This window comes from Ambystoma mexicanum, chromosome 5p (assembly GCF_040938575.1).
Source record: "Ambystoma mexicanum isolate Mex_15411 chromosome 5p, UKY_AmexF1_1, whole genome shotgun sequence".
Classification (NCBI taxonomy): Eukaryota; Metazoa; Chordata; class Amphibia; order Caudata; family Ambystomatidae; genus Ambystoma; species Ambystoma mexicanum.
Window position 1 is genome coordinate 970,753,140 of NC_090930.1, and position 14,601 is coordinate 970,767,740.

The 14,601-nt window shown below is 40.4% G+C and overlaps 1 protein-coding gene across 9 annotated transcripts in view; it reads left to right on the forward strand.

Annotated features, from left to right (window-relative positions):
• The window catches only part of MAK (male germ cell associated kinase), a 695,810-nt gene that overhangs the window by 490,635 nt on the left and 190,574 nt on the right, over window positions 1–14,601 (forward strand). For all 9 annotated transcript variants that reach the window (XM_069613432.1, XM_069613434.1, XM_069613429.1 and 6 more), the window contains one exon: window positions 10,457–10,762. In XM_069613432.1, the coding sequence (XP_069469533.1) occupies window positions 10,457–10,762 (306 nt within the window). The remainder of the gene's footprint in view (window positions 1–10,456; window positions 10,763–14,601) is intronic.

Below are 14,601 nucleotides of genomic sequence, written 5' to 3' on the forward strand. Positions count from 1 at the left end.
TTATAGAGTTATATTTTTCAAGGTATTTGCACGTGCTTGGTTGGTACTATCTGTACCTGTAATACACCACAGTGCCCTTTTCTGGAAACCCACTATCAATTGATTGTTCCTTTCCCAGTTTTTATATATATATTACTATTTTTATTTACCCTTTTAAATATCTTCCCTACACATTTTATAGTGTATACCAGGCCTACTGTGGTTACACCAAGCATCAAAGAAACCATCAACACTTTCCTTTGTGTTTGCTCTGTTCTTTAGATAAAATCTCGTTAACTGAGAGGACTTTGAGTAACCCAGCTTAATTTCTCCTTTGGCATCAGCCTTCTGCTCCCATTCAATGTCTGGCTATGCTCTTAGCTCTCCTTTACCCGAACCACATTATTTTTATTTTCATTGCATTGTCTAATTTTATCATTTCTTACTCTTCCCAATCAAATTAAATCAAGTTTCCCACAGTGTCTGCCCTCCTGCTTTTTAGATTTTAAAAAAATTGCTTTAAAGCAGCCCAATTAGAGGCTCCAACTTTCACAGGTGGCCCTCCTTCAAAACCCAAAAGAGATTTCAATTACGCCTTCTTACTATACCTTTTTTTTGTGTACACAGCGATTCGAGGCGGAGCAGAGGCATGTAGAAACCCACCAATAAAATTCAATAAGGGAAACTGCAGCAGTCAGGTTTATTTTCATACAGCTGTAATGAAATGGACATAGAAACCAATATCTCCGTCCTAGAAAAAGGATTCGGAGCACAGGATTCTCTTGGTTTTTATAAGGCTTTATAGAATGGGAATCATACAGGAAATCCGCATAATGCTTTTAGTCAGTCGCAGTAACAATAAGCTTCCTAACAGAACAATCTCTGGTCTTGAGGGGCATGGCTTTAAAGCACCTTGCTAGGTCTGTATAATTATGCTTGGCTACCCACCTAACAGTCTCTGCCAGTGGCAGATGTCTCCATCATACATAACAAAGCCCAGCAAGGTCACTAGCTCCCAAGAGACCCCTATTCCGGTCCTCAGGCAAGCATACTCCACACCCCCTCATGTGCCACATAGCAGACGTCACTGGGCGTGCTTGGATCCCTGGCAGAGACTAATATTACGTCTTTGCTAATCTCTTTCAGCCATTCACATTACTACGTGGATTCTGCCATGCCATATTTCTAGTAATGACTGCAGTGTCTCTCTGCCCGTGATACATGTGCAGTCATCACTGTGTAGGAAAACATAGAATGCTGTCAGTTTAAACACAGGTAAAGTCTACAAAGAATGAGGTAAATTGAAGTATTTTATGCTAGTAAACCAAGTCCTATCTCCAGTTTAACACTACATAAGATTGAGGGAGGTGTTGAGTCATATGCTGCAAGGTGGGAAACAAAGTATTATAGCCAGCCATGTGTACGTGATGAAGGAGACAGGAGTTGAACTATTTCTTACATGTTGGGAAATTCATTACTATACCCCAACCAAGTCTACCAAAGAATAGAAAGGAAGATGACTCATCTGCATCATGTTCCGAATGGACATTGTATACCAGGTGCAAGTCTACAAAAGGCTGAGCAAGAGGTAGAACAAAATGTTGTATTCATGCAAAACATTGTTTTATACCGAACCCAAATCTACAAAAGATTGAGAGCAATTGAAGCAGTTGTTACATGCTAAGAAAGGAAATCATATCTTCACCACCCCTAAATTACCAAAGATTGAGAGTGAATCACAAGTTGTATTCTGGGACAGAAAGGCTTAACAACCAAAGGGCTGGAGAGAGTAGTTGGATCATTTGTTGCATGTTAACAGTATTGTGCCAGTTCAGGAACATGTATTACCAAAACATAATTTAAATCATTTGCTGCAAGTTGGGAAATTAAGCCCCACGTCACCAAAGTATAACCTAAGGAAAAATGAGAAGTAGAACCATTTGTTACTATTTGGGAAGTGAAGTCTTCGACCCATCACAATGTTTAACAGACTATTTTGTGCATGCTCAAACAGGGAATCCTGCGCCCCGCCCTAATCAAAGAAAGACTGATAGAAGTATTTCATTAATGGGGAATTAAACATTAATGTATCGTACCAAATCTACCCTGTTCCAAGAAAGAAAAATAACAAACCCTTGTGTAATATACTGTAAAAGGAGATACATTTTTAGTAGAAGTTCAAAGTTAGCAACGAATTGGAAGACAAGGCATTATGTTGTCTACTGGGAGACAAGAGACACGAGACACTAGCAAGCCCAAAGAGAGACCAGTGGAGGCGTTTTTGAAGCCCCATGCTAAGTTGGAGGGACCTAACCATTCTTACCACGTTGTTTTCAGAGATTGCAACACAGTGAGTGCAGTCTGCTGCTCTCGCAGTGTACTTTTGTTGGCAACTTTTGGTTTGGAACGAAGCTTGAGAGAAGGGCAGGAGTCACGCAGCTTCAAAAAGTTCTCCCCATGCGGAATGCAGGCTGAGAGTGTGATGCAGCAAGTGCAGTCTGCTGCAGTCCACTGTTGGATGTGGGCTGCAAGGTTTGGCTACCTCAACTGCATTGTCAGTTAGGTGAGTGAAGTACCTTGTGCTCACTGAAAATGTATAAGTAACTGAGTAAAGCCATCTCCCCTCCAAATTTGGAACTAAGGGAGGAGTGTGCAGTCCTGTTAGTTGTCGATACGGTTTAGGAAGATTTGACCGCATGCAAAAGTTTGCATGATCAAAAAGTCCTAAAAATGCTACCACCAAAGGTTCGAACACCAAAAGTTGGAACATTTGGTGGCAGCATTATAGGTAAGTATAAATAAAAAGACTGCGGGGGTGTCCCCCCCGCAAACCCTGCTCACTAAACTGTGTGGTATAGTGAGCGGGGTGTTGCAGGCGACATCCCCGCAAAAAAAGGGGGCTGCAGGGGTATCCCCCGCAACACCCCGCTCACTATATTTTAATGTATAGTGAGCAGGGGTTGCGGGGGAAACCCTTGCAGCCCTGTAGTATGCAAGCTTGTTCGCATGAGAAAGGTGCAAACTTTTGGTAGTTCGCACCTTTCTAATGTGAACGATTTGCCCGCTGTAATTTCAGCCATGGGCAAATCACTCGGATTCGTGAATAGTCACTATGGAGGGTGAAGCAGCTTTAACATCTAGTCCCGTCACGGGTCAGGCAACTTGGGGTCCTACCCCATTAGAAAGGCCTGCCAAAGTGGCTATAGTCAATCCTGCTACTACAACATTTACCAGCAAATTGCGGAGCAGCCCTGCAGACTATTAAAAAATTACAAAAGAGTGAATTGCCCTTGAGTTAAGCGTAATCAAATCATTTACGGAGACGAAGGCAATGCTTTTCAACTATATGTTTGGATGGAGAATTGTCTTTCTCCTGTTACATACTCTCATCCTGTAGATCCCTTCCCGGCTCCTCAAAAAGATTAATCTTCTGAGCAATCACCAGAGAATTTTCAGCATCCAAAGGATGTCAGTCATTTGCCGCTAATGTCTACTCCCCCACGTTTTCCCTTCAACCTATGGAGGGCTCTAGGTCACAACCACGCCCCTTAGTGCAACCACAACATCAGCCCTAAACCTTGTTTTGAACTCTTTAGTCCAATATATGAAAATATTAATAATATGATAGATCAAAAAGCAGTCAAACGTTTTTTTTAGAAGGTTTTGTTCTAGCGTTAAAAAAGTTGAGATTACCTCCCAGAAACACCCTGTGCAAAACGTGCAATCAAGTCTGCCTCACCTTTTGGAACCTCCACTGTTTGTACCATGTCCATGTGTAATCAATATATGCTCTAACACCGACCACATTGATGTTCCAAGATATGATTCTACAAATATTGAACCTGATGAAGGCCCTGTTGCATCAGATAATTTAACTTACTCTATTTCTATCAGAGAAAGAAATGGGGCACGTAAACATTCAGTGGATAAAAAAATAAATTGAAGAATGTTTAAATCTTCCACATTTAACAACAATTGTGTGTCAAGAAAATTCTTACGTAACATCCAGTTCCCCTCTGTGGCTTAAGGTGTATCTCCTGCCTTAAAACATAAGAAACATAACTATGAAAATCAACCCCAAAGGGTCAAAGTGTTCACTCCCAAAGGTAATAGGTTTGGACAAAGTGCTCACAAATGCTTCATCTGAAGTTACTAATGACCCTAATGCCGTTATCCAGGGTGATTTTATGGAACTTTCATGTAATGATTCGACATTCTCCGCTGAGGAGTATGCTTGAAGCTGTCTGGTGGTCAGATCCTGTGTTGTGTACAACAATTCCCCTGGTGTAATTCGGATACTCCAACATTGGACCAAAAGAGAATTACCTTTTCTGCCAATTCTATTCTTAAGAAAGGAGTGTTTCAGGTGGATGAATCTAATAAATCTAGTAACCTCGAATTCCTAATGCTGGATCAAAAGAGAAACTCTATACCGGCCAACCGTATTGTAAAGAGGGGAATTTAGCTCAAACTCTACCCAGACCTTTTCTAATTGTTTGCTCTTAGAGAGAATCCCCGTATTAACTGAAAAAATTATAATTGATCTAATATTTCATAATTGTTCAGTTCTATTCTAGGTCTAAGGTCTTTAGTCTCTAGCGATATTGACCAAGTAGAGTTCATCAATTAGTTTATAACCGATTGTTATTTTGCATGTCCATTCAAGTATCATTGATAAAGCCCTTCTGTCATCGGCTCATAAATTGTTATCATTGGGATAAGACTTTAGAGAAAAACCTAGGTACATGAATGCTGGTATTCTTCCCTCAATAAGTAAACCGCATCACAGTAGTTTTAGTCAACCTACAAGAGTACTACCGCTTCAGATTACTTGTGATAATAAAGGCTTTTAGTGTTAAAACCTAACCAAACTATTGGGGTGCCATCTTAGTTAAGCGCTCACATCTGTCTTAACAAATAGTGGTGTTTTAACTCTGTCTTGTCTAATAGTTATTAAGAGAGGTGTGTATACTTTATCTGACTGTGTTCTAACATGCTTTTGATTTGGAGTGCTATGTGTGTTTTAAAATAAATAACTCTATACTTTTGAAACAAAGCTCTGGTCAGTGTTTGTTTGCTCTACTGTGTTTTTGGCCCTATGGTGTATACTCTACATACTGCCTTACTCTTCTTGAGAGAAGTTTGACTGCTCAGCCACAGCTACCAGGTAAATCTGGGTGGTGCAGACTGCTACCAATTGGGTTTACTGCTTACTCCTGAAGTCTTAATCTTTTTGCAGTGTTCCCTAAGGGAACTGCACAGGATTCTGCCTAACACCACCCTATTACCTTTTTCTCTAAACAGAAAAGTCATATGTTGAAATTATCTTTTAAAAATTGGGTACGAAATTAAAAAAAATCATCTTCTGTAAAAGGATTCTGAAAATATATTGGCTGCTCTCTCTGAGGAATTGCTCCGATTGTTGGAAACTTTTAAATTCAAACCTTAATATCTAAGCTAATTCCCGAATAAAACCTATTTCTGAATATGATTGGGTTAAGCATTTTATTATCATTATTATTATTATTATTAATATTAATATTATTATTATTTTATGACTTTTTTAAAGCGCGACACGCCCGTAGGGCTCGGTGTGCACTTAAAAGACAAACAGTCCAGTGTGAACAGACAGTCCGGTATTCCAAGCTATTTATTGCACCGGAAATGATCCCACACATTTCACTCATTTAGAGGCCATTTGATTCCAAGGACATACGTGAGCTGATTGTTAAAAGCAAACGTTCTTGTGCTCCCGGGCCAGATGGCCTATTGAATGTAACTTTAAAAGACAACCATTCCATTTGGGCAACATTTTTAGCTGCACTTTTTAAACATATTTTGATTTCTCCTTTCATACCTGTGTCTTCTCATATTGTCCCCATCTACAAAAAGGGGAATAGAACCAACCCACTGAATAATCGCCCAATCGCACTACTTGATGTTCCAAGAAAATGTTGTGCCTCAGTGGTCTTAAAACAACTGGTTGGATGGGCAGAAGAGTCAGGAAAATTTGATGAACACCAATCTGGTTTTATGCGCTGTGAGGGGTCAGAAAGGAGAGGTGGACATAAAGTTGTAATATTCTCATTGTCAGACATTTTTATTAAACAGAACTTCTGCAGTAGAGAGACATCTGCTTTGGACAAAATTGTGAAGATGGGGTTTGCCTGAAGGAATTTTACAATTGATAATCATCCTTCACAAAAATACAGTAGAGTCAAGTCAGGTTAAATGCCGAAGGGGCTTTTATGAAAAAATAGTAACTTCTACGGTAGTCAGACAGGGGTGCGTTCTAGCCCTTGTCTGTTTAATATATATATCAGCCATTGGAGAATCCTTAATGTCAGCAGCCATTGCTTCTCCAAAACGAACTTGTAAGTCATATGGCTTAGCTATGCAGATCATTTTTTACTATTTGACTGCTCTGTCATTGGATTGAAACAACTTTTAATAGCTTTTAATGGCTTTGCTACTGACAACTCTCTTAATATTCATTCAACCAAAACATAAAATATGCATTGTACCTCAAAGAAGCAGTTGTCCTCTTTTAATTGGTCAGTCAATGGTGACCCACTTGAAAGAGTAGATCTTTTTATCTACCTGGTCTTTCTGATAATCTCTAAACCCCACAAATCAGAGATCACAGACTGGCTGAGTACAAGTGCATTGGCAATCGGCGAATTAGGATAGATGAAAGGTCTGGCTGTTTCTCAGTGGAGGGCTGCTTTTGGCGACAAGTATTGAATATACCGACCTCTGTGCCGGTGTCTAATATATTATACAAACTGGGAATTAATTCACTGACCAGCAGAGCCAACTACACTCTTATGTTTATATAGGAAACTTACAAATCCATTCCAGGCTCTCTAAATGTTGATCTAGCAAGAATGACCAGAGAAGGTTATTTACAGTTCTTGAAAGAGCTCGCGATTACAATGAGACCTTGTTGACGGAGATTGATACCACCATGGGTGACCTTATTAGAAACCCCTTGAGCATTAAATCATTGCTGTATGAAAGAGTTTGGGCTAATACTTTGGAGAAGATGCATACTTTAAAATCTCTTGCGCATCTAGCTATGTATTATAAACAAAAGAGGAATCCTGGCTCAACTGAGCCCTTAACATGTCTCTTTTATCTGCTTCTGCTTCAGGAATCAGTAAAAGGTCTCCAACACTTGCTGTCATTATGCCCAGCTCTTGCTGGGAAACACACGCAGCACTTTAGAAAGTCTGATCACGTTCTATCGAATTCAAGTAAAGAAGACCTGTGGCATGAGTGTTTGTCTGGCAGGACTGCCTCTATAGTAATATCCGTTGTATAAACTCTGTAGAATTGATTTTATGTTTAGCCCCTTTTTTATGATTTTGTGGATTTTGATGTGGAAAGATGAAAGAAATAGCTCCTCCATAGTACTGAAGTAGTAGAGTTGAATATAATGACATTGTATCATGAATTAGGTTTTAAATGGTTATTGTATGAAGTACTTTGTAAACCTTTTTCTTAATTATTTTATGAATCTTTTGTGTATTGTAAAACTTTGTAATAATGTGTTAAAGGCAATTTTGCCAAATAACAATAAAAATAAAATATATTAAATAGAAATGGGTTGGAAAAACGCCTCTATAGCCCTATCGTAAAGAAAGGTTTCCCTGCCTAGGAAGCTAAAACTGAAGATCAGTCTGTGTCAAGTCGTTAGAAACTTAGAAACCATCCTTGTGTCCAAAATATTCTAATCTGACCCTCACACTAGAAGCAAACGACTAAGGGATGCAGGGAAATGTCTCTGCCTTATGTTTAGTAAAAAGTGTTTATAACCAAAATATAAAGATAAATTCAACAAAGTGTTTTCCAAGGAGAAGCCTCCAAAGGGTGGTTCCATTGCCCTGTATATTTATGTATGAGGGCGAAAATGTCTCTTTCGAACAACAGTTTCTTGGTATCACAAAAGTGTCTCTTTGTCCAACTGTTCTTTTGGTTCTTTATACTAGATTCAGGAAGTTCTTGTTTAAACAATTCATTCCATGGCATTCAACACTTCTCTGGTTTCATTGAACTGGATTCACAGTTACTGGATTCACAAGTTCTTGTTCATATAATAAATTACACAACAACCGTTCTTTAACTTCTCTTGTACTTCAGCGGATTTCCAGGTGTACTCCTTTACCAGGAATCCTCTTGTGAGCTTTTCAGATCTCCGGGTATACTCCCCTGCCAGTTATCTTGTCACAGTGTTAAGTCTTTGTACAATTCCAAACTTAGAGACTCTATACAACTTTGGTGGATTGCCAGGTATACTCCCCTGCCAGGAATCCTCCTCTGAGGTCCTGCAGATCTCCTGATGTACTTTCCTGCCAGGTATCTTTCCCCAAATGTCAACTGCCTGGTGTATTCCTTTTACCTTGAGTTATTGGTCTCACTGTCTTTTCCACTATGCCACAGCCATATCAAATTTGTAGTGTTTCAATATGTTTACTTAGGGTAACGCCTGCTCCAGCTTTCCTCCAGATTGATATTTCATGCATTGGTATTTGTTCATGTTTTGCTGCTGTACTTTATCTGGTCGGTATTCGAACATTATTCCTTTTGGGCATTGCTTTAACATTGGGTTTTGTTTGTATTTAAACCACCTTTGAGCACATAACAGCAGCCTCACGTAATAGCAGTCTCACATAATTCATTCACTTTATTGCATATGCATCGGTGCGTCCCGGGCACCCCAATGCCTCTAGGCAGACTCACTGGTAGTTCAGTGTCTCGGACTTATGGCGTGCTTCTGCAGTGAAGCTTTCTCCTTGGGATGGCTTCTTATACAATGTGGATGTTTTTCCAGCGTTTCCTGCACCTCTGCATTCACCCACTTGCTTCCCTCTGTGGCTTGGACAGGAGAATGCGGCTTCCTGGTACAATTGTACCTCCAGGAGCTCCGCTGTGGCCCCCAATGTTCACATGGTCTTTCAGATGTGCCTGCTGTGTCTCTCCTTTCTTCACACCATGCCGGTATGTAGTTCACGAGCCGCTGCATGGATGTGCCTGTTCTCCATCTCTTGACTTTCTCCGGCACAGTTCCCTCCTGCTCTACTGTGTTGAGTGCAGATGCCATTTTTAAATGTCCCACGCACTTAAGGTTCAGCCCAACCACTAGTCTGCACATTAGGTTTCATATTTGCTTCATATATCTTTTATATATATAAAAGTTTATATTTGTTTGTGGCGGGATTTGTGGTGAAGCTTTGTTCCTTATACAATTACATACCATTTGACCAATCTGCACCACATTTTGCCTAGTTGCCTGTTAGGACCCTCCGGACATTACTGGCTACATGACATTTGTACACCCCAACCCTTTATCTGTTTTTCAGCAAAAGTCAACATTTGTTTGTGGCAAAGTGTTGTTCCTTATACAATTCCACACCGTTTCACCAATCTGCACCAACATTTCAATAGTTACCCGTTAGGACCCTCCGGACATTACTGACTATATGATATTTGGACACCTGATCCCATTGCCCGGATTTCAGCACAAGTCAAAATTTGTTTGTGGGTTTGTGCTTTGGCAAAACATTGTTCCTTAAACAATTCTACACTGTTTCCCCAATCTGCACCAAATTTTGCATAGTTACCTGTTGGACCCTCCGGACATTACTTTCTACATGTCATTTGGACACCCACCCCTATCCCCGGATTTCAGAATTTTCACACACAAGACATTTGCCTGAAATTGGCGAAACATCAATGTGACGACCAGTCCCAACATGAGAAACAAAACTCATGGTCCAGGCTTTAGGATCAGATTCAGGATATGCTTCCAGGCACAGTTACTGAGTATCACTAAATCGATACAGTGGTAAACTATCCAACAGAATTAATCAACTCACTCGACCCCCACACCCTCAGGAATGTCACCACATCGCCTTTGACTGAAAGTTTGGTCACCCATCAAGCTGCTTTGCAATCTCAACCCACCTAGGCTGTGTAATGGCACAAGGTTTTGTGTTTTAAATTGTGGCCCAATAGTGTTCACCGAGAAGGGAAACAAAACGTTTTGTTTATAAACCAGCATTACAATGAACATGTACTTTAGTAATATTGAACTTTAGGTCCATAGTAGTTGGCACCGTCAGGATCATGTCACCTATCATGCTGCTCAGAAATCTCCATGTTGTTCTCATGTACAGTTATAAGTTTCCAAATGTATTTTTAAGTTGAACAATAAACTGTGTTGTGTACTCTTTATGAGAAAACATTTTTAAAATGAGAAATAATCGAAAAATGTAATGAATTTTTCTGTGGAACTTTTCCGAAAAGCGTAAAGCTACCGTAAGGTATTTCTAACAAACAGTACCTATAAGAAAATAAAATCCTGGGCAACGCCCAGTATATCAGCTAGTAAATCATATATGTCAGTGATTATTAATTCATCAAAAACGTAAGTAAAGGCCAGAGTCATAGTTTGTTTAATGTGTTTACTTTTTAGGCCTTGAAATATCCTTATTTTCAAGTGGGTCAAGCGTTGGGCCCTCCACCAGAGTATTTGGAACAGAAAAAGCCTCTGCAAAAACCAATGCAACCAACAGAGCCAAAACCCCCAATGCTATCAAAAAGAGAATATCCATCTTCACCTAGGTCTTCAGACAAGACGCATGCTGCACCACAGCCCCAGCCAAGAATCAATCATCATCAGCCACTGCAGCAAATTCAGTTGCCACAGGAGAAGACAAACACGCAGCCAGCTAAGCAGCCACCTGCATTCCTTCCAAACCTTAACAAAAATTCAACACCTGTGAGTTATCAAAAGTGGATTGAGCATGCGTAGATTTTTATTTAGCATTTCAAGATTGTAAGAAGAAAATAATCAACCATGCTTAGTGTGTGTGGGTGTGTGTGTATACAGTCACTGCTTATTTATTTCACGTTTTATACAGAACTGAAACATATATAAAACATATTAGAAATGCCAGAGTAGCTAATGATAAAGAGTATCATCTAAATAAAAATCCAGGACTCAATGTATTCCACATATGTCTAGAACATCCTTGTTACTTAAACAGACAGTATAAGAAATAAATGTACTTCATGCATGTACTTTAATGTTCAGACATAATGCACCACAAAAGAGAGGACAGAGATCGAATGTACTTATCTGTGTTTATGTACATTTTATTGGTGCAAAAATCCCGTAATTCAGAGCACTGATCAGGGTAAGGTAAGGAGAGAGGAAGAGGGCAGAGATGTGACTACATTTTCAGCAAGATCCAAGAGTGCATTCCCAACGTTGGTTATGATAAATATTTGTAATGGGAAGTTAACTTCAAACTACTGGCATTTGATAATCAAGTCCCCCGCAACTGATGAAAAATAGGTGCCTATAGGAGATAAAAAAGGAGGCTTTACATACAGTAACGGTTTTGAGATCAAAGAGCAGTATAGTTGGTTATGTTGAGCTGATTGCAGGTCTACAGGTTAAGGACCAGTAGATTCCTGGCTTTCTGAAGAGTCCCAAAGAGAGTTCATTGAGTGATACTCCCCTTCCTGAGTATTTTTCTATTTGTTTTTTTATAACGCACATAATACCGGAGTTCGGTTTCTAAGCATGGATCCGGGATTCTGTTGCTCTGCATGGTCTTGCTTCCAAGACCAGCACGTTGCCCCTGTGATATCCTCTGTTCAACATACATTCATCCTACAATCGGGTTCACATTTGGAGAATGAAAACAATTTGGCCAAAATAACACTGATCCTGTGTACAAGAGTTACTTCACTCACACAGGTCTTACAGGTATGTGCCAAGACCCGCACCTGCTTATAGTTAAACTGTCCCTTTGATCAGGGGTTGGTCTTTAAATATTCCTGGCTTTGTTGTTACTAGAGAAACAATTGTTGATAGTTTAGGCAGAGCTACGCGAATCACATAACGGACAGAGACCGCATTTTGGTAATGTGGTAACCATCCAACTGGGACATAATATGGATGGTGTTGTCAATTTTCCTTCATGCCTGCACAAGGCACTTTAGGTGGCATTGATCAATTTAAGACAATAGTTGCTATTAAGGGTGAATCATTGTTATTGGTGATACTGAACAGTTTCAATCACCTTCAATGCGTGCACCATGAAATACTCCCAACGATGGCTGTGGAGTGTACCTTCAGTAGGTAATTAAACATTAACCGGTTCTGATCTTTTTAACCTTTTTAAAAAGTAATGCATTTTTAACCAGTGCCCCTCAAGCCCACCATCAACCAATTAACGACAACAAACTCAACCATCCAATGGAGGGTCCCTCATGGATCCACACTGTCTTCATTATCTTTATCTCAAACCACTCCAATATTTACGTCTCCATCTTATTATGTTTTCAAATCTCAGTGCTTCCAAAGGCACTTAGAATCTTCATGCTGTTCATCTCCATACAAAAATAAGGTAAGGGTTCTAGGTTCAAGAGAACATCCTCAGGGGCAACTAACCTTTTCTGTGATATGCTCTTCTGGTTACAGTATCGCAGGATCAAATCAAATTAAATATGTAATTGGTGTAAAACATTTTTGTTCTAGAAATTGTAAGTAACTGGTCACCGAGCTTGAGCACTTGGGCGTTTTCCATTTCAAGTGATACGGAAGGGAAAACAAAATGAATAATCATTTTTATTTGTATGTTTATTACTGTCACACATTACAAATGTGATTGTTTCTTGGTGCTGCAGATAATGGCAATCTTTGAAGCATAATTGATTGGGCAACATAGTGTTGGAGACAACACAGTGGAGTTAATGGTGTTTGGCTAGATGTTGCTGGAAGTAGCACAGCAATATTTATATTGATAAAATGGTGTTTACATATGTGATGGATTGCCATTAGGCAAGGGCGTGAAAGCCCTGGCCTTTTTGATTTCTATTAAATAATAACAATTATGCAGGTAATTCCTTCTCTGAAAGGGTAATCTGCTAATCTGATCCCCCTTTAATAAACTCCATGCCAAAAGCCTAGGGTGTATCTGGACCCTGCTGCAGAAGTATCTTGATTTACAGAGCCTGCTCAACCAGTGGCACAGAGCGGGTTCAGATGTCACCGTTTACAATTTGACAGCTGCAGTGGCAGACCAGTCTCTGCAACACAGTGGCTCCATTTATGATATGCCCCCTGTGAGAAAACTATGATGATCATCAGTAGCCCATGGTGGTGGCAGGTTAAACTGTCAAATAAAGCTATGCCGGAGGCAAGGCCTGGTGCATGGCACTTCTTATAATCATTGCTGCCACATTCAATTTGACATCACACATGTGTCAGCTCTTCTGAGCTAGCTGAAGCTATGGAAGGTGATGTGTATTTGGACCACAAAGGCTGAGCCTGCCAAATTACAGGGCAGGAACCTGAATGGCCCAGGGACACCTCCATGGGTAAATTTAGGGACCTCTCGGCCATACCCACCACCCGGATGTTATTTCGCAGAGACCTGGATTCCAAATCAACACATTTGATGCGCACAGCCTTTAAGCTCCTTTTGGTGTCCTCTATGTACTTTCCATGTGCGGTAGCTGTGTCCTCCAGAGCACTCACCCTAGTATCCGCTGCCATAACCCTGGCACTTTCTTTCTGCAGATCGGCCCTTAGGGAGGTAATATTATTGCCTATGTCATCCAGTTTGCTATTCACCACTGCAAATCCGGCCTGTAATGCTGTCATGTATGTGTCCATGTTCTTATCTGTGGGGGCCTGATTTGCTGCAGGGGTATCCTGGTGGCCCACCTGTCGGGCTGAGTCCAGAAGAGATGGTCTGCGGAAGCTGCTGAACCCTGACAGTCCTTAAGTGTAGCACACTAAGCCAGATTAAACAGCTGAGCCTGGTACACTGCTGGGGGGAAAGGGGAAAGTGGATAAAATAAGACAAATTGCCAGTTCTCTTCGGTGGAAGTCACCAAGCTGCAGGCAGGAAGAACCAAAAATGAACATGCCTTTTAAAAACCTTTAACACTTACTGCCACTCACCTTCTATTCAACAAGATAAACTTTGCTCACTGTACCTGGCTCTCCTCTACTGTTTGTGCAGAGGAGGAATTACGTGTTAAGTGGTTTCTCCTTCAGACCCTGAATCCAGATTTTCGTGATGTAACTCTCTGCAAACTGCTGAGGCACATCTTCTGACTAGGATTCTTTAGAATGCAGAAGAAACAATTCCCAGGAAATTGTGCTGAGCAAAGTCTCACAGAAGGAAACCTCCTGCTTACCACACTGGTTCCAGTTTTTTTTAAAGCTTTGCCTTATGGATATATTAACAAACCTTTTGGTGTTTATATGAGTTTATGTAAGGTAAGAACCAAACAATGGTCACTTATGATCCTTGTAGCAAACTATATACAGACTTGTTTACAGTCCATTGCCCTTTAAACAGTTTCTTCAGTGCTAAAAACTGCACAGCGTCTCTTAAGACAATGAAAGCTTCCTTTGTTGCGATCCGCGCGCGCGTTAGTCTGTTAGTCAAGTTAATGAAAACATCACCACGCTCACGAGAATCTGTCTCCAGGAAAGCAGTAATCTCCGCGCACGCGCACCGCAGAACTCCTCCTCCAAGCTACGGCAATGCAGGAAAGCAATCGCACTCGCGAAACAAGAAAAATGAAGCAACT